The sequence below is a fragment of the Hypomesus nipponensis genome, chromosome 2 (assembly GCF_054491055.1).
Source record: "Hypomesus nipponensis isolate SF chromosome 2, ASM5449105v1, whole genome shotgun sequence".
Classification (NCBI taxonomy): domain Eukaryota; kingdom Metazoa; phylum Chordata; class Actinopteri; order Osmeriformes; family Osmeridae; genus Hypomesus; species Hypomesus nipponensis.
In genome coordinates, this window is record NC_140362.1 from 19,746,005 (window position 1) to 19,769,043 (window position 23,039).

General features: G+C 45.6%; 2 protein-coding genes across 6 annotated transcripts in view; both read right to left on the reverse strand.

The window, feature by feature from the left end:
- Positions 1-10,914, reverse strand: part of arhgef1 (Rho guanine nucleotide exchange factor (GEF) 1) — a 30,032-nt gene extending 19,118 nt beyond the window's left edge. For 4 of the 5 annotated variants that reach the window (XR_014724723.1, XM_084667624.1, XM_084667632.1 and 1 more), the window contains exons 1-4: positions 10,815-10,914; positions 1,879-1,965; positions 1,188-1,301; positions 631-729 (exon numbers count right to left, since the gene is read on the reverse strand). Coding sequence is in view for 4 of the 5 variants with exons in the window: in XM_084667624.1 (XP_084523750.1) it covers positions 631-729; positions 1,188-1,301; positions 1,879-1,929 (264 nt within the window). In the remaining variant the exon portion in view is untranslated. Of the gene's footprint in view, positions 1-630; positions 730-1,187; positions 1,302-1,878; positions 1,966-10,515; positions 10,703-10,814 lie in introns of those variants that run through there. The other variant, XM_084667612.1, reaches the window with a different exon arrangement.
- A 2,593-nt stretch (positions 10,915-13,507) lies between these two features.
- Positions 13,508-20,920, reverse strand: erfl1 (Ets2 repressor factor like 1). Its single transcript, XM_084671695.1, has 5 exons — positions 20,857-20,920; positions 19,942-20,176; positions 18,045-18,231; positions 15,824-15,953; positions 13,508-14,334 (listed from the first exon to the last, which is right to left on the reverse strand). Exons 1-5 carry the CDS (start codon positions 20,918-20,920, stop codon positions 13,508-13,510), a joined length of 1,443 nt encoding a protein of 480 aa, XP_084527821.1.
- Between the last annotated feature and the right edge of the window lie 2,119 nt (positions 20,921-23,039).

The following is a 23,039-nucleotide window of genomic DNA, read 5'->3' on the forward strand; positions in this document are numbered from 1 at the left end:
ACCCAAACACACACTTCCAGGGGCAAGGGTAGATGAAGGGGGAAGTCCAAAATATTATTGCTGAGCCACCACCACTGGTCTCAAGACTGTCCTCTCGAAGCTACACCCTGACTAGCTTCTGGTTTCTCTGCTCAGCCTAAGGGCGGCGAAAGTAGCTCTTAGAAGACAATTGCTTTCTTTGATCCCTGTTGTCCCTTCCCTGCAGTTTGTACTTGTGGCTGTGTTGTGATCTGGTAACTGCATTAGAGGTCGAGGTTGAACATAAGATAACTTATGTAGCTGTTTCTGCTGCACTGCACGCTACTAGACACTTCTGGAATTAAGACCTTATTGTCAGACTCTATTTGAGATGTAATCATATCACAGTAGTGTTATTTTTGTCATAATACATTAATCAGCTTGCTACCACAGTTGGCATGTTATTGTTGCCATTTATCTAAGCAAATGAGATGATATTGTTGTGCAACAGTATTATTTTTGTTCAAAGGGCCAGATAAAGCTAGTGCATCCAGACTGTTCCATGACTCTGACTGCAAAAATACTGAACAGCTATGCACTTTAAACCCATGATCGTTTCCAGGGCTTTCAATCTCCATTATTCAGTTTGTCACTTCCTGTCTGTGTACTCACCGCCCCCTTGTCAAGGAAGGTGTTGTAGAACTCCACAAACTGCTTCCTGGTCTCTTTGGTGTTGGTGTTCTTGAAGAGTTCGGCATGAAGGAAACACAACTGGGAGGAATCATGGTAGGTAGAGACAGAGGGAGATGGAGAGAGAGAGATATGAATACAAGAGATGGAATTCAAATGGGGTATGTGTGTGTGTGTGTGTGTGTGTTGACATAGGAGTGATTCACTCGCTACGTGACTACTAAGATGAGAGGGAAAGGTTTGGGAATGGGGCGGGGTGTGGTGTGGTTGAAGGTTAATGTGGTGTGGGAGAGGGGGTGGTGGTGGGGGGGGCAGTAACAGTACCTGGTTGGGTCACCTTGTCTGCATGCAGAGTGAAGGGAGAGACAGGCATGCTTTAAATCCCCGGAAATACTTGCACACCCACACAAGCGTGTTGTGTCACACCCATGTGCACACACACACACACAGGGTGAACTAGACAATCAGACACACGGTACGCGCACACATGCACCTCTGCCCCATATTTGCATATGCATTGTGGGAATTGTAGTTCTTACCAGAGGGGCACAGTCAAACTGCAGAATGACATGTTGCAGGAAGACCAGCAGGTGAGTCGGTCGGGTCTTTACCAACTCTATGCTGTTGAAGTGACTACACTGGTCATCCACCGTCTGAGAAAGAGAGAGAGAGAGAGAGAGAGAGAGAGAGAGAGAGAGAGAGAGAGAGAGAGAGAGAGAGAGAGAGAGAGAGAGAGAGAGAGAGAGAGAGAGAGAGAGAGAGAGAGAGAGAGAGAGATGGATGGATGGAGGGAGGGAGGAGAGAGAGAGAGAGAGAGATGGATGGATGGAGGGAGGGAGAGAGAGAGAGAGAGAGAGAGAGAGAGAGAGAGAGAGAGAGAGAGAGAGAGAGAGAGAGAGAGAGAGAGAGAGAGAGAGAGAGAGAGAGAGAGAGAGAGAGAGAGAGAGAGAGAGAGAGAGAGAGAGAGAGAGAGAGAGAGAGAGAGAGAGAGAGAGAGAGAAAGAAAGAAATGGAGAGACAGAAAGCGATGGAGAGTCAAAATCAAATCAAAATGTATTTGTCTAGCCCTTTTTACAAGCAATTATAGCCCTTTGAGACAGAAAGAGAGAGAGAGACAGAGAGACAGAGAGAGAGAGACAGAGAAGAGGGCGGGGCAGGCAGAAAAGGGGAGGGGAGAGATATTTGGGTGACAACATTCCAAAAGCTGGCACCCAGCTCCATGTCACTCACAGTCACCAGGTCGTTCTCAAAGTCCTCGTCCTCGGCTCCTATGATGCTCATGGTTGTCTCGGACCCCTGAGGCCACAACACACGTGGCTGCAGAGAGGGAAGGAGGGGAAGACCACAGTCAGGACACGGTCTCACAGGCCTGGCTGACCCCCCCCCCCCCCCCCACACACACACACACACACACACACACACACACACAGCTGTGCAGAAGCGGGTGAAGCTAGGAAACCTTTCCCATGCTTCCGACGGACCAAGAACTGCGCCTCCGAAAACGAGGGCCTCTCTCTCTCTCTCTATACTGCTGGACGATGGATCGCGGTGAAAAGTCCAAACGTTTATTCTTTCCCGAACGGGAAAACGGACGTGCAAACGCCCTCAGTTTCAATGTGGAGAGGGACCCAGAGGGACTGCTTTCCAGCGGCAAGACAGCCTAGCGGTCTTGCCAGTGGGCAAGTTGGGACGACTACCTGCTGCGATCAAATACAAATCTTGACGTTCCAGACCAATTAAGCCGCGATCCTGTATGCAGACTGTGTGTATTCTCCCTCCATCCAGGCAATACTAAAACATTTACGCTTGAGAATGGTATGTGGAAGGGGGGGGGTGGGGGGTGGGGGCTAGGTAGAGAGACAGGGCGCCATCAATATTTGATTGTGGGACGTGCACCACCGGAGCAGAGTGAAGATCGGAGTGGTTGAGCCCGTAATGCACCTGACTCATGGATCCAGCTTAAAACGGTTTCCTGAGGTCAATAAGATGTTGGAAGGGGGGTTAGAAGCCTCTGCCCTCCCTGCCCCAGCCACACTCTTCCTCTGAAGGCCATGGGCCTGTTACTGCTTTGAGGAAGCACCCAGTCATAAAGCACCCACAGCCAACAAATATATTCACCACTGCTCAGAAATAGAAAAACGGAAGTTTTGCTGTGAACAGATCTGTTTTTTTTTTGTTTTGTTTTTACTGTGTGTGTTCGTTTTGGGGGGAAGATGTGGACTGTGTGATGAAAGCGGGTGGTAACTGAAAGAGCGTGTCTGGAATGTGATGGATGAACCCAGTGAGGGAGAAGTTGTGTTTGACGTGGTCAAGAAGGTCACGGAGAAAGCTGTAAAAGAGAAGCAGACTTGGACAGAGGGAGAAGAACAGAGGGGTTAACAAGAGAGCTCAGAAAGACCTGTGGTCCTAAACCACACACGGTTCACCCCACACTGTAGTTTCGATGCTTGACGTTGACTGCCACTGTGGCAGTGCCACAAACCATCATCACCTAAATCCATGTCCCACCACGTCACCTAAACCTCGTGTTCACCCAACCATAACCAGTGGTATGTTATGTACACATGAAAAAATGTAATTCTCTGGTGGAAATATATATATATATATATTTCTTTTTTTAACCCATTTTCATTTGAGCCTGTTTCGGCGTATTAATGACAAGAAAACAATCACGGCTTTATACTGTCATCGTGTAACGACCTCCTGGAATGCCTCTCTCAAAAAAACTGTATCGCTAAGCTAGTTAGCGCAAACAGGCCTCTGTGGTATCCCATTAGCAACAGGCCATCTAAAGGCTAATCTATTGTGGTGGTATGTGTGTGTGTGTGAGTGTGGGTGGGTGTAGAAAAACACAGGGGAGTTGAGAATGCGATACTCGGGTCGGGGGAGAGAGGTCAAGAGGGAGGGGAGAGGTATGAGGATGCCACGGTCTGGCACCAGAGGTCAGGATAGATGAGAGGGCGGGTGCCGGGAGACAAGATGGACAGAGGGTGGGATGATGGAGGGATGATGGAGGGAGGGATGATGGAGGGAGGGATGATGGAGGGAGGGATGATGGAGGGAGGGATGATGGAGAGAGCACACAGGGGAGAAGGGAAGGAGGGAGCGATAGAGGAAGGTGGGATATGGAAGGAGGGATGGATGGAGGGAGGAGGAAAGCGAGCTGTTCTAGAGTGTTGAGACGTGGCCCAGAAGCTCAGGAGCCCTGGAGGGGAGGCAGCTGTGTAACTACCCCTCCCCTCTCCTCCCCCCTCCCCTCCCTCCCTCCCTCTTCCACCTCCATCCCCCCTCCCCTCCCCCCTCCCCCTCCCTCCCTCTTCCACCTCCATCCCCCCTCCCCCTCCCTTTCTTCTTCCTCCTCCTCCTCCTCCTCCTCCTCCCTCCCTCCCTCCCTCCCTCCCTGACATTCCAGCACTAATTAGGTGTCAGCTGGCATCAATCTATTGATAGCCATCAAGTGTACGTGGCTTTGTACGTGTTGCCAGTCTGTGTGCCAGGGGACTATGCCCATGTCTGTGTGTGTGTGTGTGTGTGTGTGTGTGGGGAGAGGGTGGGATCTGACATTGACTAGACACTGTTAGTGTGTGTTACTCTCTACAGAATTTATGGATGGGATGAGTTGAGTGCTCAATACTGTCCATGTCCTCTCTAGGAAATTACAGAATGTGACTCCAGGCTAGATGAAGTCGAGCTCAGTCCCTGTCCAATCATTTCATAATTCCTAAGTTAAGGCACTGTTACAACAGCTCCGGAGCTTATACCAGTCTCCTTCCTTACCACGTGCAATGTTTTATAACCGTTTTACACAACCAATGAGAGAGCTGTTTTTGAGTGGCCAATCCGTGACCTCACTTCTTCGTTGTCCTGCTCCTGTGGAAGGGGACTGGACAGCAGCTGTTGCATTGGCATGGCAACATCTGTCAGTCCATCGTTTACATTCATGTTCGTTTGGAACAATGAATGAAAGAGAAGAAGAATCCAGTACTGGGTCAAGACTTGTTTTACAAGAACCTGCAGGAAGATCTTCAAACGCTTCTCAAATCCACACACACTTCGAAAGGTTCAACACCGCTACTTAGCGCATTGTTCCTTTTTCGGGACAAAAAAAAAACAAAACACCAACAGAAGTTCTTTGCAACTCCAAAAAGATTTTCACAACGAGTTGCAACTCCAGCGTTAGTAACCTTTCACAACGAGAGACATTAATAAAACACTCGTTACATTTCTCTGTTCTGGACGGAATCCACACATGCTCTATTGTGCCAGATCAAATCATTCCTGTATCAGAACACCTTGTCCACACACAATGTTCTGTGTCCTGTCTCCATCTCCGGCCCTTTGCTCTGAGTTCACCGCCCCAAAATAGCAAAACGGCTAATGGCTGGTTAATGTTTGTGCTGCCATTTATCTGGCCCTCTCATCAGGCCCTATCCTCCATTAGAGGAGCCTCTGGGGTCCTACTCGGAGGGGGGTGCCCCTTCAGGCGACCTGACCAGAAACTCAGCAGGAGCCACACAGACAGGAAGTGGGTGTAATTTCCTCAGGAAGCGATCAGATACATTTCCTGCTCGGTTTATCTCAGAGGCCTGGGAGGGAAAGAGAGACAAAGAGAGAGAGAGAAACAAAGAGAGAGAAATGCTAAGCTAAGCAAAAAAAAATGTTTAAAAAAAAAAAGTAGAAAAATGTTGCACGGTGCCAAAAAAAAAATGAAAGAGGAAGAGAGAAGATACCAAAAGGTCAAATATCCAATTAAGAGTGTTGCACCCTTCTCTACCCATGTCTTGTGTTCCCCAGCACACCAGTCAGGAGAACCTACTGGGCCAGGACTGAGGAGAACCATACAGGGACAAGCTTAAGACAGAGAGGCGTCGTGAGACATGCCCCAGAGAAGCACGATACCAGGATCAAATCAAATGTATTTGTATAGCCCTTTTTACACGCAAGCATGTCACAGAGGGCTTCACATGCGCCCATAGAACTGCCCCTCAACCAACCTAAACCCTCAAGGAAGACAAGGAAAAACTCCCAGAAAAACTCAAGAGCAATTCAGAGAGGGATCCCCTCCTCCAGGAGGGGGGGGTGGGGTTCAAAAGAGGGGGAGCGCAGGAGCCGTGGAAAAGACGGCAGGATGGTGGGGACAAGGAAATTAGAAAGATTGCGACAACATCGGGAGGGAGAAAAAACTGTCTGCTTGTGGAAGGGGGGTGGGAGAAAAAGAGAAAAAGCCAGAGTAATGTTTCCTGAAAAATATACAGTCACTTCAACATAGGGACTGAGGTTTTACTTAAGTCTGCATCAATCAGTACTAGTGACCGCTAAAGGTGAAGAAAAAAAATTGAAACTTTTTGGTGACTTGGAAAAAAAGTTTCTCAAAGAAAAAAGCTTTGAAAGGTTGAAACAATATTTTTGAAAAATCTCTGTCCAATGTGCGTGCGTGTCTGTGTGTGTGTGGCCCCACATAACCTAAATATGTTCAATACTGCATGGCATAGTTACAGACAATGACACAGAAAGTGATTGCATAACTAGTGTTCTATCCATGTGTGTGTGTGTGTGTGTGTGTGTGTGTGTGTGTGTGTGTGTGTGTCCACAGAGCAGGGCCAGGCAGGGCCTGGGGTGTGAAAGGCCAGTGCCAAACTGGGTTAATGAAAGTAAAGCTGCCATGTAATATTTGAACACCAATGATCAACACACTAGCTAATAAAACATTTAAATAAACGACTAAACCTTATGCATACAATCCAACACATTCCCTTAGATTAGAAAATCCCAATCACCTTTACATTACTTTCTAACAGATGACATTCTATCAAGTTTTATCAACACACTGTCATAACCACGACATATCTCTGTCTAGTACGAGGACAGATGCTAACAGGCAAACATGGCAGAAAAACGATTGTGTCCGCTTAATGAGAAAGCTCTTTAGCAAGCTGCTAGCATGAAGAACCTGGTGAGCGTCTGTCATCCAGACAGGGACCTGCAGTTGAACCCGTCCCCTACAGATAACATGAGGAAGGAAGGCCTAGTGCAGAGAGAAAGGGACAGGTTGCAGCGACGAAGTGAGAGGCAGTGGCAGGGGTGAGAGGAACACACGAGGCAGTGGCAGGGGTGAGAGGAACACACGAGGCAGTGGCAGGGGTGAGAGGAACACACGAGGCAGTGGCAGGGGTGAGAGGAACACACGAGGCAGTGGCAGGGGTGAGAGGAACACACGAGGCAGTGGCAGGGGTGAGAGGAACACACGAGGCAGTGGCAGGGGTGAGAGGAACACACGAGGCGGTGGCAAGAGGAAGAGACGGAGGAGATGATGGCGTTAGGATGAACCAAACAGCAGTGGCGGAGGTGTGAACAAGTGCCACGACACCACATCCTCTGCCTTTCTTTCGTTTTAAATCCCCCCCCCCCCCTTCATTGTTCTCTTTTCGCCCTCATCTCAGTATAAGATTCCTTGGTATGGCCGAGCCAATAAAGCCAGTGCATGCATGGTCAGAACACTCCAGACAATTATGTAATTTAACAACCCATGACGTAACGTCTAAAATAAGATTATGAACTCAAACAGGAAGGAAAGGAAGGAAAAACCCAAAAGCGAGGCTTTTGGCCTGCTCACGTCTTGCTTGCAGGCTTACAAAGTACAGCACAGCGCCGTGTTCAACCTGAAAGAGTGGCAGCTTTAGTGGCACCGTGGCGACCATCCTTCCTCGATCTAGGGAAGACACAGACACACACCCATGTACTGGAGAGGGAAGACAGATTCTCTACGGGCCCCAGTGCAGTCTGTTTGGGGTGTGGTTGTGACCAGATATTTGACCCCAGCGCCAATCCTCTGTCCCTAGGTCGCGTCCTGATCACCCCCAGCCACGTTACGTGGTGATTGGTCCTTCTCAAACCCGTCCTCTCCAGTCTCTCTGGAGTGTCTAGGCCCTGAAAGCCAACTGGCTTCTACACTTCAGGGAAATATGTGATCGGCAAAGCCAACTGACGACGAGTGGATTGGCAGTTCTGGAGGCCTAACTGCTTTCAAGTATGTGTGCGTGTGTGTGTGTCATTTGCAGACTGAGGGGTAACTGCTCGGGCCTAACACAGAGCCCTTTGATAAGTCCTTGGGGTCGAGGAGAAACACTCTAATTCATTCCAAAGTAGGTAAGGGTCACGTCTGCCTGCCTGTGTGGAGTGTTTTAGGCTACGGCTCGCTCTTTTGGCAACTGATGACTCAAGGATTGCAGCACATAAAGCTGCTATGCCCATCTGAAATGGGCTGGAGGGGGATTCTCAGAATCTGGGCTGGTTCTGAACACCACGTTGCCAAGCCAACACACACACACACACACACACACACAGAATGAATTTTCAGACCAAGCAAGAGATAAAGAACCTAGACCTTCTAACCTCCTTCCTCAGGGTACGTCCATCACTAAAGAATAGGCTAGACATTTAAATCATATGATATCCATTCCAAACTTGATAACAACGTTGCTACTAAATTCACAAAGTAGTTACATCGATCTGCTACTGCATGGAGATCCTCATCCGGGAACGTGTGGAGCTCTAGAGGCCTGGCCTGCACGTCAGCAGGCTAACCTACAGGTTCCTGTGTTGACGCCCCACCTCTCGCTCTATGCTAAACACCATCAACCTCTTCTACCTCCAGGCACTGTCGACACACCCTTCGACTATCCTTGTGTCTGGTTTCTGTGTCATAACATGACGTGTGTGTGTAAGTGTGCGTGTTAACCCCCGATTCTCATCCCACCCCTCTTCACCGGCAGGTTCTCTTCCGTCTTTTCCCTCCCTCCCCTCCCCCCCCCCTCTTCCCTTTCTCAAGAGTAAACAGTCTTTGGAGCCCACTCTTCATTTTTTCCACCCCAAAATGAAAGAGCGCCTTCTCTCCTTGCTGCTGGCTGTCTGACTCACACTCGGACAGAACTTCTTTTTTTTTTTTTCTCATTTCCATACCTTTTTGGGTGCCTGAGGATGTAAGCGAGGCCTGAAGTTCGACTACACTGGCAGAGCATTCAACCCTTCTACTAACAACACGTGTGTGCAGACACACACACACACACACGTATACAAAGCATCCATTCCTGGTGAATGGGTCATTCATGACTCAGGGATGTCGCCTATGTGCACACGTGTACCATGTTCCATCTGTTCCACACACTGGGTGGAACACCATTGGCATTTTGCCAGCCAGGCGAAGGCAGAGAAATCTGCAAAAACTGTGGCAACATATGTCATGAACTGAAGGCTAAAATGACCTTTTTTTCCCATATGATTTCCCAACTCATTTTTTGTGAGAATGGCGGTAACTGCCTGAATCCTTGACGTTAATGCAGTTGCTTTGTTGCTTTCAACAAAGCAACTGCTAGTGCAGGCCCATGCACATACTAACGTCAATTTAGGTCAAAAACAGTCAACGGTTTCTGAAACTTCACGCCAGATAAATATACAAAGGACTAACACACACACACACGTCACACAAACACACAGAGAGAAGCTTACAGCTGAGAAAATATGTCAGCTTCCATAGCTACCTTCAAACATGAACACCCGACCCCCCCTAACGTTTGTAACCTTGCCTCGTGGCCCCCATGGGATTGTACTGCCGTCACTATTCTTATCATACATGCATGCTACCGTTGTTACACTATTATTGTTGCCAGATTTACCTACAGCTCCATAGCTCTGCAAAGCAAACTAAGATTGCCAGCATCTGAAGACCTAAGGTTCTTGTATTTCCTGTATGATAGCATGACAAAGACAGAGGCAAATTAAATTGTTAACATTCCTTTGAAAGAAAGAGAGGGCAGGCCTTTTCGACTCGAGACAGGTTTGCACTTGTAGGAGAAAAGGTAGAAGAAAGAAAAAAAAGACTGATAGAAAGAGGAAAGAGAGAGAGAGAGAGTGTGCGAGAGAGGGAAAGGGTGGTGAAGATAAGATGTGTTGTTCTAACAGACAGGAAGTGGCAGGGCCTGATTCACACGGAGCCCTAAGGTTAAGCATCTGGGTACATCACATTCAACTGCCACACAACCAGATTGGATCAACCAGCTTGTAAAGGCCTCACCTGACACTAAAGAATGTAAAAACAAAAAACAGTAGAAACAAACCATAAGAACCATCGAATTAAGTACATTTGACTGCCATTTGAGCATGTTTGAATAGATCACTGACTTAACTGTGTTCACCTTTCAGTGTTCAAACGTCTACTGTACAAGTCAATGCTTCAAATCTGTGTTTTGATTGAATGCATAAGTAAATGGAATGGTATTGTAGATAAAGGCAACATTTCTCTAAGTTCTTGAGTCTACCCTGCCCCCTAATCAAGTATTGGGGGGGGGGGGGGGGGATTAAGAGGAGATGGCAAAAAAAAGCTGAAATATAGGGGAAAAGAGAGGAAGGGAGGGACTAAAGTGACTACTAATTGTGTGTACTAATTGACTTTCCAGTAAAGGTTAGACCATTAAATGGTATGTAGGTGTACTATTTAAAAGTATACTCTTTACGATAGTTAGGCTGGTTGCAATGTAATTCAACCCATATCGGATTAGCGTTAGTGTATAATGCTCGTTATTTCAACAGCCTGACACAACGCTAATGAATGCTCCTTTTTCATTGAGTTGTGAAATGTTTACCAGCATGGTGTTTACAGAAAAAAAGTGTAACATTATTTTAATGTATGTTATGTCAAAGTCCTATGACCATGTACCACATTAAACGATACAGTTAACAACGGTGGGCGCAAATGATTATGCCATGGCTTGAGTTGCAACATACTGTTTGTTGCATGAATAAAGGAAATATAATCTTACATTGTAGCAGCACACTGTCGCGCTTGAGAAGAATTCGGCGATTAACACTTACCCCTCAAATATTAAACTCCAGCAAGTTCGAAAAATCGTAGTAAAATAATGTGTTTCACTCACTCTAAAACAACTGATTTTGGTTGAAAAACGATAAGATGTCCCGTTTACAGTGTGGCCAAACACAACACATTCCTTTAGCTAGCTTACTGGCTGTCTGGTGTCGAGCTGGCTCCATGCGAAGCCATTTCACTCGAAACTCAAAATTAGTCCAACGTCTTTTAAAGTCAGCAAACTATAACCTCTCAATGCATATGCTTTATGTTAAAGAAAAAACTGAGAACACCATAGACAACTCACCTCAAAGCACAGGGATTTTTTTGCAAAAATGTATAATAAGGTTTCCTGTTCGAAAGTTGCCGTATGTCAGTGTAAAAAAAACATTGTACGCGGAAGTACAATTTCAAGTGCACTAACTCCCCGAGCCAATTATATGTGGAAATAACGGGCAATGTGTGAAAATATGTTGTGATTATGATATTTGTGCATAGTTATTATAGCACACGGCGTCTTTGATTTTAATTTGTGTTTTAATAGCAACTTTTTTCTACCTCTTGTCTTCCTGTTAAGAAAGAATGCTTTAAAATGATCTGTTTCCGCACTGTGTTACACGATATACCATCCCCTCATGAGAAAAAGATGGGCTATGATTGAAGATCAATGTGATATTAATGGATCATTCCGTTTTAGATGCCAGGCGATCACATCTATAAGCAAAGTCGGTCGTTATAAAAACGTGCGATATTGTTCAACGGCGTTGGGCACACGTGCATCCTTGCGACGGTCTTGGGTTAGTCCCCTTGACAATTTATTATTTTGAAATGACTTTTTGCCATTATCACAATAAGTTCAAAATGTGACAAAGATAAGCCTACCAAAATGTGGCGTGTTGTCGAGGTCCTGGCACCGTATCGATTGAACCAAACCGGCACTTTCATCTCAAACTTTTTAATCAAGGTTTGTAATTAGGGGGGAGGCTGCAGTAATAAAACACTTGATAACAATTTCACAAGTTATCCTGTCAATTACATTGTGGGGCAAATAGCCCATATAGGCTATGTATGTCGGAAAAATATTGCCAAATGTTTGTTTTTAAAGACAGACTGACCCCCCCACCCTCCTTATGTCATGCAAAATGTAGCCGATAATTTAAAGGGCCTGTATGCTGGAGCGCCATCACGAGGAAACGACATGAAGTTCTCTGATTTCCATCAATGTTAGTTCAATATCACGACCATTCATTCTCGTAATAAATAGCATACAGTGCTAGGATCAGCTCACTGTCCATAATAATGTTTATTGCTTTTGAAGATATTAATCTTTCTTTTTTTGCACTTTCCATTTTTCCTTTGTACAACAGAAAAGTGACTCGTAATTTCACTGCATGGTCTTTTTGAATGTGTACACACAAAGTAAAGAGTATTTACAGGGGTGTTTGTGAACACAGTACAAAGATGAAACAGGGAACTCAACAGATATAACTTTACATGGCCTTTACAACGGTGCTTTCACGCTTAATCAGATACCTCCACATCATAATCTGTACATTGTGGTATTGCCTTCTGTGTTGTAAAGGAGGACTTTAAAAATTTGTTTTATTTTTTTGCCCTTGGTTGGGAAACAGTGCATCTTTGTTTTTCAAACATTTACTCCTACAAGCTGAACCCATAACCTGACTTTGATGTCATGGACAACAAAAAAAACAGACTGAAAATTATTTAATAAATTATGTAAGTTGTTCAACTTTAGAAATAATGATTATGCAGAACCCAATATTATTCACATTTGACTAATTACTAGTACTGTTACACCGGTTGAAAGCTAACTGTAAAAATAAGTCTAACAGCATATTTTAAACCCAAAAGGGTTGCACAGAGGGCTTATTGAAAAATGACCAAAGGGCACAATTAACCTGGGCTGAGAAAATACGAGACAATCCCTTAGGTAAACTCTGTCCTCATCGTGGAAAAACATCTTCAAATGTGCAGATATTCTGCCATTAGTATTTTTTACTTTAATACACCTATACTGATCAATTTCCCCCACATTTTTAAAATACTGAATTAAATCACACAAATACAGCTTACTCTTATAATACTGATAATAATTAAATGTAATATACATAGTAAAATATATACACTGAAATATTTATACAAATTCTAAATTTTCCTATCTCTCTCTCTTTCTCTTTTTATCTGAGTCCTTTAGGAATATGAAGAATTACTTCAACAGTGCTGATACACCTGTACTTTCATAATTTTCATATAAACTAAATTACAGTGACCCTCTACAAACGCACAATGAAACCATATACAATATAAAGCCAAATGTTAATGGCGAAGGGAAAAAAGTGGGTTACATTCTCTGAGCAAACATCCCATTTCTCAACACAAACACTAAACATACCACTAGGGGGCAGTAGCTGACAATCTTTCAGGAAAAGAAAAAGAAAAAACTGAGCTGGTAAAATAATTCAAAGATAAAAATGAATCATCATCGTTATGGTAAAACATGAGATAATCATTAGTCACGTATGTTGTTTGTTTGTTGTAAGCACTGACGTTGTCTAGCAACGCAACACCTTACTGCATTCTCTGCATCCCCAGAACACTTTAAAACCTACAATTAATAGAGTCTGGTGTACAATTGAAGTGAAGAGCACAGTCACAAGGAACACCGTCGAGCGGGCGTGACACACATTCGGAACACGGAGACTGCCAGTTACAGGAAAACAGGCAAGTGCACAAAATCAGCTGTGTTTGACAGGTCAACACATAACACAGAGGTTTGATAAACCAGAGAGAGAGATACAGAGAGAGAGAGAATGGAAGAGAAGGAGATCTTGACAGGGAAAGACACCAGAGATAGATTGAAGCGACTAGAGAATGGAAAATATAGGAACCGAAACCATAACAGTGGCATCAACAGATGAAGCGAGAGAAAAAGAGAGAGACAGGGTTAGCATAAAGGACAGAGACATGGAACAGAATCCATTAGCTGTGGATAAGTTTGAGAGTCTCTGTCTCCCTGTGTCTGTCAACTAGAGCCATGGAGGGAGAGAGGGGCAGTGGGAGGGATGGGGGCGGAGGAGTGATGGGCACCAGGCTTTTGAGGGGATGGGGGGACACCGGGGGAGGGAGGGAGGAGAGGGGTCCCTTTTTCCTGTCCAACAGGATCTGTGATCGGCCGGCCTGCCTGGCCTCCTTGGACATGCTGAATACAGGCTCTATCTCGTTCTCTGAGCTGCAGTCGCTCAGGTCTGTAATCTCCAGATCCGAGTCGGACTCGGGGTCTTGCTTCACTCCGCCTCGGCACTCTGATGGGCTCTGTCTCCCTCCAGCCATGGCCCCCAGGCCCAGGCCCAGCCCTCCAAGCCCTCCCAGGCCCAGGCTCAGCCCCATGCCGAGCCCTGCGCCAGGGGTGCTGGCCTCAACCCTTTCCCTCTCGCCCCCGGAGCCTCCGTCACCCCGGTCCGTCCGGCTCAGTGACAGGCCAGGGTAAGGTGGAAGGCATAGTCTCGCAGGTTGCCCACCAGCCGTGCCATTAGTAGCCCCGGTCTGCCCCCCGCCACCCCTCTCTCCCCCACCTGCCTCCCCTGGGGGCAGCAGGGAGGAGAAGGGGTGAGGCAGCTGGGACAGGCTGCTCTGCAGCGGGTTGTGGTAGAAGTGGGAGGGGTAGAGGGAGCCGGGGGGCAGTTTAGGGCAGTTGTTGAGGGAGAAGGCCCCTGGGAGGTAAGGGTTGAAGCCCCAGGGGTAGTCAAACGGAGGGTTGCGGGGGTAAGAGCCCAGAAGGGACGGGGGTTTCGAATAACAGGGTGCGCCTGGGAGAGAAAAGATACACAGAGAGGGGAGTTAGCTCTCATAAGGGCCAAAGGTCTCCTGACATACCACTTCCAAGAATGTTCACTAATTATGCCCAACGCTTATTAGAAATTCTTATAGCAGCCAGAGGGGCCAAAGTCAGGCACAGTTGGCTTTCTACAAAAGGTAATTGTACATTCATGCATGCTAAAGATACTTTGCACTTGTTCAAAACAGTGATTAACACACAGGAAAGAATTCTCTGGCAAACACATTACATCAAAACCTGGAATGGAACGAGAATTCCATCGTAATAAAATGGCTATGAATATAGCTATTTATCTGAATGTTGAAGATGAACTGGAATATTTAGTTCTGAGCAAGAAAATAATTCTACATAGAAAATCCAGTAGAAATTGTGTAGCTTTGTATTAATGTGTACTAATTTCTACAGCAGATCTCGCTGACAGTCTGGTTTGCTCAACAACTTGTTTGGAGAAAGAGAAAGCAAAAACCAAATAGGATAAATCTGAGGTGATACTGAAATTCAATTTTAATGAACAAACAAAAGAATTCCTTCCCACTAGTGGTGTACTTCTTTCCAACTGACAGCTAACTGTGAGATTCACCCCCCCCTCTCTCTCTCTCTCTCTCTCTCTCTCTCTCTCTCTCTCTCTCTCTCTCTCTCTCTCTCTCTCTCTCTCTCTCTCTCTCTCTCTGTGTCTCTCTCTCTCTCTCTCTATGTGTCTCTCTCTCTCTGTTATTTGCTATGCAGGGCTAATTTGATGGTGGAGTCTCTGTGTGCTGGGCCAGGAGTAGCTGGCAGACACATGAATATTGAATTAGTCAGGCAGGCCTCACTTGCTTATGAAAACACAGTAATGGGCGCCCACAGGCCACAAACCAAAGCCTGCACCCTCAATTAGGCCCTTCCTGCCTGGGAAGGGATTAGGACAGGGGGGACACATGGGAGGGAGAGAAGGGTGAGGAGAGAAGGAGGGGGAAATACATCCTGAGGACAAACAAAGTAAGGGGGGCAGGTTGTGTGATGGGGAGTGTGTGTTCACAAACTAACTCACACTCGGTGGAGTAGAAACACACATTCTGATGCAGTGGAGGTGCAATGCACATACGGAGCATCCAGACGGGCAAACAAAGGCACAATTGTGTACAAGTACACACACACACACTGTATACTCAAGGAGTTGTGTCAAGACAAATGCAAATGGTCATGCTCTAAAAATACATCGTGTGATTTCCTTTCAAAGTAGACTCCTCCTTCCTAAATCATTATCTTCCACTTCTCCTCTTTTTTTTTGCTCCTCATCATGTCATCTTTTCACTGTCTCACATCTACAACATTTATGTCATCTTGTCATACACCCATCCATTCTTTTCCCTGTTTTACTGTAAATCTCTCCTCTCTCCTCTCCATCTCTATTCTTCTCTTCGAATCCCTCCATTCTTGCCCTCTCTTATTCCTCCGTCCTTTCCTACCATCTCTCTCACCTGAGCCAAGGAAGGGGAAAGCATCCAGTCTCAGTTTGTCTCCCTCTGGGCCAGGTGCTGTGGCCCCTCGCTCAAACAGGGAGGTCCCCCTCGCTGACTCTGGCAGACGAGGGAACAGGGACTGCAAGGCCTGAGAGAGAGAGAGAGAGATAGAGAGAGAGACAGAGAGGGAGACAGAGAGAGAGAGAGAGACAGAGAGGGAGAGAGAGAGAGGGAGAGAGAGAAAAGATGGAGAAAAAGAAAGAGAGAATGAGAATACGATGAACACACGTGAACGTGAAGAGTTCACGTGGATTCCCCCCTCCCACCCCCCCCCCCCAAAAAAGGACCTCATTTAACCCCGTCGTCGCTCTCGTCTTTTACTCAAAGTCATCGGCAAAGGCACCGTGTGGCACCCTGCAGTGTCTGACGCAAACGGCAGTTCAGGGCAGCAAGGACGGGATGAAAGAGGCGCCGTGGGACTGTGGAGTACGGAGAGGTAGGAGGACGTGGAGGCTCAAAGACTCAGAGGAAGGGAAAGGACAGAGTCAAGTGGGGGCTAGCGATTAAGAACGTGGGCACAAAGGATAGAGAGAAAGACAGACCGAGAGAGACAGAGAGAGAGACATAAAGAGAGAGAGAGAGACGGACAGAGAGAGAGAGACAGAGAGAGAGACATAAAGAGAGAGAGAGAGACGGACAGAGAGAGAGAGACAGAGAGAGAGACATAAAGAGAGAGAGAGAGAGAGAGAGAGATAGAAAGAGAGATAGAAAGACAGAGAGAGATAGAAAGAGAGAGAGAGACATAAAGAGAGAGAGAGAGACAGACAGAGAGAGATAGAAAGAGAGAGAGAGGGTAAAGCAAGGAGTGCCCAAGCAGTGTTAGGGGACAAAAGAAGGAAAAAGCCCCAACAGAAATCGGGAGAGTAAACGACATAATGACGGTGAGGTTAGGATCGAGTGGAGACACGCGGATACTGTGTGCATGTGTGTGCTTGGGTGTGTGTACTAGAAGGTGTGTGTTTGAGTGTGTGTGTGACTGAACAGAATCTGTACGAGCCGCTGCATGTGTGTGTGTGTGTGTGTGTGTGTGTGAGAGAGATGATGTACATGATTGAATATGTGTCTGCAGCTGTACTTTCAACACAGGGAAGAAAGGGGGCAAAACTAACGAAAGTGTGAAGTCGCGGGGAATCGAAGGAGAAGAGGAGGGATTTCGTTCCTTTTTCTTTCGCTTGGCTGAGATCAATAATATCTGTCACCTCTCAGCTCCAAGTTTGAAAGGCAAGACTGTACATCCAAGCGGCACAATCTGGCTTGCTTAACAAACCTGCATTAATGACCGAGCATTGATCTAATCTGACAGACTCTTTGACTTTTATTTTCTTTCATTTTCAGTCGATGACAGGCACGTACACCACCCGAGACATGGGATGTGTGAGAGGGGGATAATGTCTTCTTTTGTCTTAAGGACAAGTTAAAACCGTCTCTCCTCTTTCTCCTTCACTTGTGTTTCTTCGCTGGGTCGCTTTCTTCCTGAACTGAAGACAAGTGAGGAGTGTATCCTTTAAAAAAAAGAATTTGAAGTGAAACTACTTTTCCACAAAATAATTTGAAAATGTTCATTGGCAAAGCAATTGCAATGTGAAAACGATCATACTACTGTGAATCAGTAAAACGTGTACTTGCACAACTACAAGATTTTGATCAACAGTCGACTCCCTAGAAATGGTGTTTCTATTGTTTCATAATATTTACAGTATATTCATGCAACGCCTCCGGTGGTCCGGTAGTTTTTATTTCAGTAAAAATTTAACTATGTCTCTGGGCAAATAATAAGTGATAACCACTTTATCATCAGCAGTCTGCAGCGATTAGAGAAGCTGAATAAAAGATAGATATTCTGAATACAATTCATCCACCCTGAACAGAAGAAAACACAGCAGGAGTATGAGAGGTACACTGTTCGCTGGTATTAAATAGATTTTTACAGTTACCCTGCATGGGATCTGTGGTTTAAATCAACCCTAATAAACCATTAAAGATGGACAGGTGGTTGCCATACGTATCTCTGGCTCTCTCAGCTGTCCGTCTCTCGCCTCTCTCTCTCTCTCTCTCTCTCTCTCTCTCTCTCTCTCTCTCTCTCTCTCTCTCTCTCTCTCTCTCTCTCTCTCTCTCTCTCTCTCTCTCTCTCTATCCATCCTCCCTCCCCTGGTTCCTCCCTCCCTCCATCTCAGATTACCTCAGGGGTGACAGGGCTGCAGTCAGGTGCGGTCGAGCCACCGTTGAAGTGGTTCTGGGCCAGGAGGAAGGGTGAGCTGGCCATGTCCAGCAGAGGGTAGTTGACCAGGACAACCTTGCTGAAGTTAAACTTGTAGGTGAAACGCTTCCCTTTGGTCTTGTGCAAAATGCGTTTGTTGTAGTAGTATCTAGGAAGCGATGGGAGGATGTAGAAAGAGGGAGGGATAAATGAGGGAGGGAGGAAGAAAAAAAAAAAAGATTAATATCACTCCAGCATAACTCCATGTCGTCATGTCATTTTTTTTTTTACTGAAGTCAGTCATTTTTAATTTGCTCACAGTCAGTGTCTATAACTTCAGTCTAAGAGGAATGGAATCCTGCTGACTTGCCTTGAGTTTGTTTACCCCCACACCTTTCTAATCAATGAATGCTTGGTTGGAAACCAAACGAAACTGCAAGAACTGAACGGAAGACAACATCCCTTCAGAGTTGGAGCTGGTTACCGTCAGCAACAGACCATAATAAAAAACATCTACACATGTCAATCAGCCTCAGAGGTTGTCAGTCGTTCTGGCAGCACTGAAGGATGACACTGAGGGGTGGGGATGACGGACGTCTCCATGGAAACGACCTCAGGTGTCTCCCGTTAGGGATACCAACTCTGTAGCATGCCAGCTTCCTGTGCCACCCACTGAGGTGTCGCGCTGCACAGACGCCGCACCCCCCGACACAGTACGGTGTCAGAAAGTATAGGCGGTAGACACACTGCCATATGGCTCAGGTGGAGGGATTTCGTGTCACAGGTAAGGGGGGGGGGGGGGGGGGGTCGGTGGGGTGGGTGGGGGGGGGTGTAATGAACCCCGCTTCCTCCCCCAAGAGAACAAAATGTAGCGATACCACCATTTGTGTTAACTGTGCCATTGTGGGTTTGAAACGGGCGCAGAGTTGGGGACCACTGTGTTTAAGGCAAAAGAACAGTAGAGCAGATACAAACTGACATCAGCATTAAGAGCGAGGGGGGATCGGTTTGCATCAGCAGGTACGCTCAGCAGTGCAGCTCTTGTCGTGAGATCTACGCGTTTTGCTTCGCGTGGCAATTGTGCCGTGCCCCTTAATTGAGCAATTAAGCAAGGCTAATCAAGAAGGCTAATTATGGCCCAAGCCAATTCATAACAATTAGACCCTTACGACAGCCCCCATTAACGAGAGGGCAAGGGGAGACCAGGGGGATGTGGGGTATGCTACGCTATGTTTGTGTGGGTGAGTGGGTGGGTGGGGGTGAAGGGGGGCTGTATACTGTCATTTGCATAAGCAAACGAGAAGGTGGGGGGAAGGGGGGGGGGGAAATCCAATAGGATGATGTATTGTGCAGTGCTATAGGTACGGACCCTGTAGTGTAGCTTAAATCACCCATGCTTAACTTCGAGAAGGAAGACGGAGCAGATTTATTCCTAGCAAGCCTGAGCTATTTCTTATAGGGACTTCGTTTTAAAACCAGTATAGAATTTTTTTTATATGGTGGCTTGCTTGTAAACCTTCCCTTAGGGAGGATGTTCAAAGATGAAACTGAGGTGATTGACACTGCTTATAAAAAAACTTTTCTTTCGACTTTAGCAGCTGTGGGCAAAGATGATTCAGGGGGAAAATAGGAATTCTAAACATGGTTGTCAGCTTCAACATACATATTTTCTTATCAACCGTTGCTGACGATACACATTTCACGTCATGGGACTTGGTGGACAGTGGCGTACACTTCCACTTTATTTAAATCAAGCTGTGGATAAACGTATTGCTACTCAATGAGTAGTAAGCAAAGTCAGTGATACGAAAGTAAATCCTGAAGGTGAACACACACACACACAAACACACACACACAAACACACACACACAGCTCCTACCTTAGCGCCCTGCTAAGCTTGTCATAGTTCATGTGCGGTTTGCATTTTCGAATCCCCCACAGCCGGGCCACTTCATCAGGGTCTTTGATGACAAACTCTCCATAATCACCCTGCCACGCAATCACTCCCTGGTATTCCTCTTTCTGCAGCAGCTCCAGGATGAAGTGCCACAGCTGGATCTGCCGGGAGCCGGGGCTCGACTCGGGCTTGTAGGCCCAGTCTGGGAAGGCGATGCCTGGGGAGAAGGAGCAGGAAAGTGGGAGGAGGTGGGATGAGGCCTTGTGTTTGTTTTTTTTTGTGAGTGCTTGCCAGGGGGATAGCCGTCCAGATGACTGATAGGTAATGGAGTTAAGGGATGATGTGTTTAATATCACAGCACGTGCCCTCAGCGATGTTGGTCTGTGTTAATGCCCTCCAGCATGGACAGATTGGTCAGCTTCAAATTGATGGTACCTGGTTGTTACTGGATATCTATTTGACCATCTTACACATCTAACAATTTTAAGCGGCACGTCAACTCGAAGTTGAAGTTATACAGCAGATACCTGTTAACTCCTCAAAATATAATTTTAAAAACATAACAGACACTATTTAATGACTTCTACTTCTTATTTTTAATTTTTTAAAGAATGTATAAATAATTGTCTTTATAAACCAAACATGTTTTGCAGGATGAACATATTTTTAGAAAATGTTTTTCGAACACTTAAAATGGGATTGTCTATATATATATATATATATATACAACATATTTTTGAAAGGCATTCCATATGGTATTTCCCCATATTCATTTCTAATTGATTTTATTGCACAATAATGTACAGATAATAATAAAGCCAAAACTTTGAATACCATATGAGTAGCTGCTGGAGACTGTAACCCTAACAACAGAGGGCTTCCTGTCATGTGACTAACCTGGTGTCCATAGAGTGGGGACAGGGGGGTTTAGCAGCAGATCACTGACACAGTTACAGTCCATGTCTCCTCAACACCTGGGGTGAGGGAGATGGGGGAGAGAAGGAGGGTGGTGGTGGTGGGGTTGGAGGGAGTGAGGGAGTAAAACGGGGAAAGGGGTGGGGTGGGGGGGGCGATAGGGGAGAGATGGATGACAGGTGGATAAAAATGGAGGGGGATAGGTGGAGAAAACAGTTGAGTTAACCTCAAGAAAAAAAGTTAGAACTGAGAGATTACCTAAGGAGCTGGAAGAAGGGATCAGAGTTTGAAAGGTCTCTCAAATCAATGGTACAATATATAGAACATTTCTCCAGTAGAGATCTGAGTAATTGAGAGCATGCCTGACGCAATGTGGTGGACATCTCTACAGTTTATTTACACATAAGAAAACTTATCAGTTTGTGACTGCTCACACTTCTCTGAGAACATCTCAGTAGTTACTTAATGGCGAATTAACAGATCATTTAAAATATTTAAGATTGAAAGATGAAAACATCATTAGTGGCAAACATGTTAACCTTGCAACGCAGGTGTCACCTTGGAGCCTTGATTGAGAATGGTAAACTGTTGCTCATTAGTCCTTTGGTGAAACGCTCATGCACATTTATGTTTTTTGTCAAGAAGTTCTAAAGGTAGAAATCGAATAATATGCATCTGATAGAGTAGCTGAACATGATGTGGTTGCATCTTACTTGGATACAGATTTCCAAAAGTTAATGTGAATCTGTAAAAATGTTATTAAATGTAGATGTATATTTAATGTACACACAACATTGAATTTGACTTGAGTAACTTGATGGACATCTGTTTAATATATGTCAATGAAGGGAGGCGATTCCAAAAGATTGGATTTTAGTTGGATATTACCATTTCATCAGGTTTGTTTAACAAACCTCACATAGAAGAGAATCCCTGCCGTTACACTAGTACCTTTAATAACGCTCTCTCTCTCTCTCTCTCTCTCTCTCTTTCTCTCTTTCTCTCTCCATCTTTCCCTCCACTCGCAACCTCTATTTAATTATGCTCTGTGAATTTTGGATTTTCCCTCCAGCATTGAAATGGAACGTGAATTATTGAGGTGTGTTTGTATAAATTATTATCGCTAACTCCGGGCATTTCTCTCCCTCTCTCTCCCTCAAACTCACCCCTCTCTGTCTCTCTTTAGTCTTTGGACTGTGTGTCTTATCGGTCTCTCTGCACTCGCTACATCTTTCTGTTTCAGGTCACTCTTTCATTCTTCAAATCCAGTATTCCTTCTTCTTCTTCTCTTCTTGCTCCTTGCTCTTCTTCTTCTTCTCTCCAATCCTGACATTCCTGTATTCCTGTTGCAAACTCCCTACAACCGCCCCTCAATTAAAACTCTCAATATATACACTTTACTTACAAAGCTTTACATGAACCACACTCATGATAAGAAATATCCCATAGATCGCTCTATGGAACATGTGTACATGCCAAAAAATGCAATTTATTTTGGTAATGGATTTAATATTGTAGATGCAATTCATTTGAGTGCCGTCTTTTTCCAAATGTATACCAACATGATCTCACTGTGCCAAATCCACCAGAAGGAGCTGCATCATAGCTCTTAGTTGTAGCACCAGGCTATACCTTTTCCATTTCCAATGGGCTTAATGATTATCAATATGGCATTATCTGATGTTTATTATAATCCTGATCTCAGGCAGGTGCAGTATAGGTAGTGTGTATAATGTCCTTTGAGGATTGAGTGTCTGGGTGTGTCTAAAAGTGTCTCTCCCAGCTTGAAACCTCCTATTCCTCAAAATGTTTATTGCTGCAAAATCACTACCCCTTTTATTGCCTGTCAGCCAGCCCTATCCATACAGGTAAATCCTTCCTTTCTTCTCCCCACCTACTTTCTCTTCACACACCTACCTATTCACATACTCTCTCTCTGTTCCCTCCTTCCTTCCCTCCCTCTCTTTCTCTCTCACTCTCTCACTCTCCTGCTCTGTGAGTTTTGCTTCGGCGCAGTAATTTTCCGTTTGATTTCGGAGGTAATGCATTTTTTACAAATCAAAGAGGAAGCAAGACCCCCCCACCACCACCACCACCACCCCCCCACTCCTTCCCTGATCTCCCTCTCTCAACCCCCCCCCCTCCCCCCCCCCCTCTCCCCCTCG

Excerpts from the sequence above, each read along its gene's own strand:
- erfl1 (XM_084671695.1), bottom strand. The coding sequence starts at position 20,920 with ATGGACTGTAACTGTGTCAGTGATCTGCTGCTAAACCCCCCTGTCCCC. Across the intron at positions 18,232-19,941 it reads AAGCTTAGCAGGGCGCTAAG|ATACTACTACAACAAACGCA; the intron begins GTAGGAGCTGTG and ends ATCGCTTCCTAG. Across the intron at positions 14,335-15,823 it reads TTTCCCCTTCCTTGGCTCAG|GCGCACCCTGTTATTCGAAA; the intron begins GTGAGAGAGATG and ends TTTCTCTCCCAG.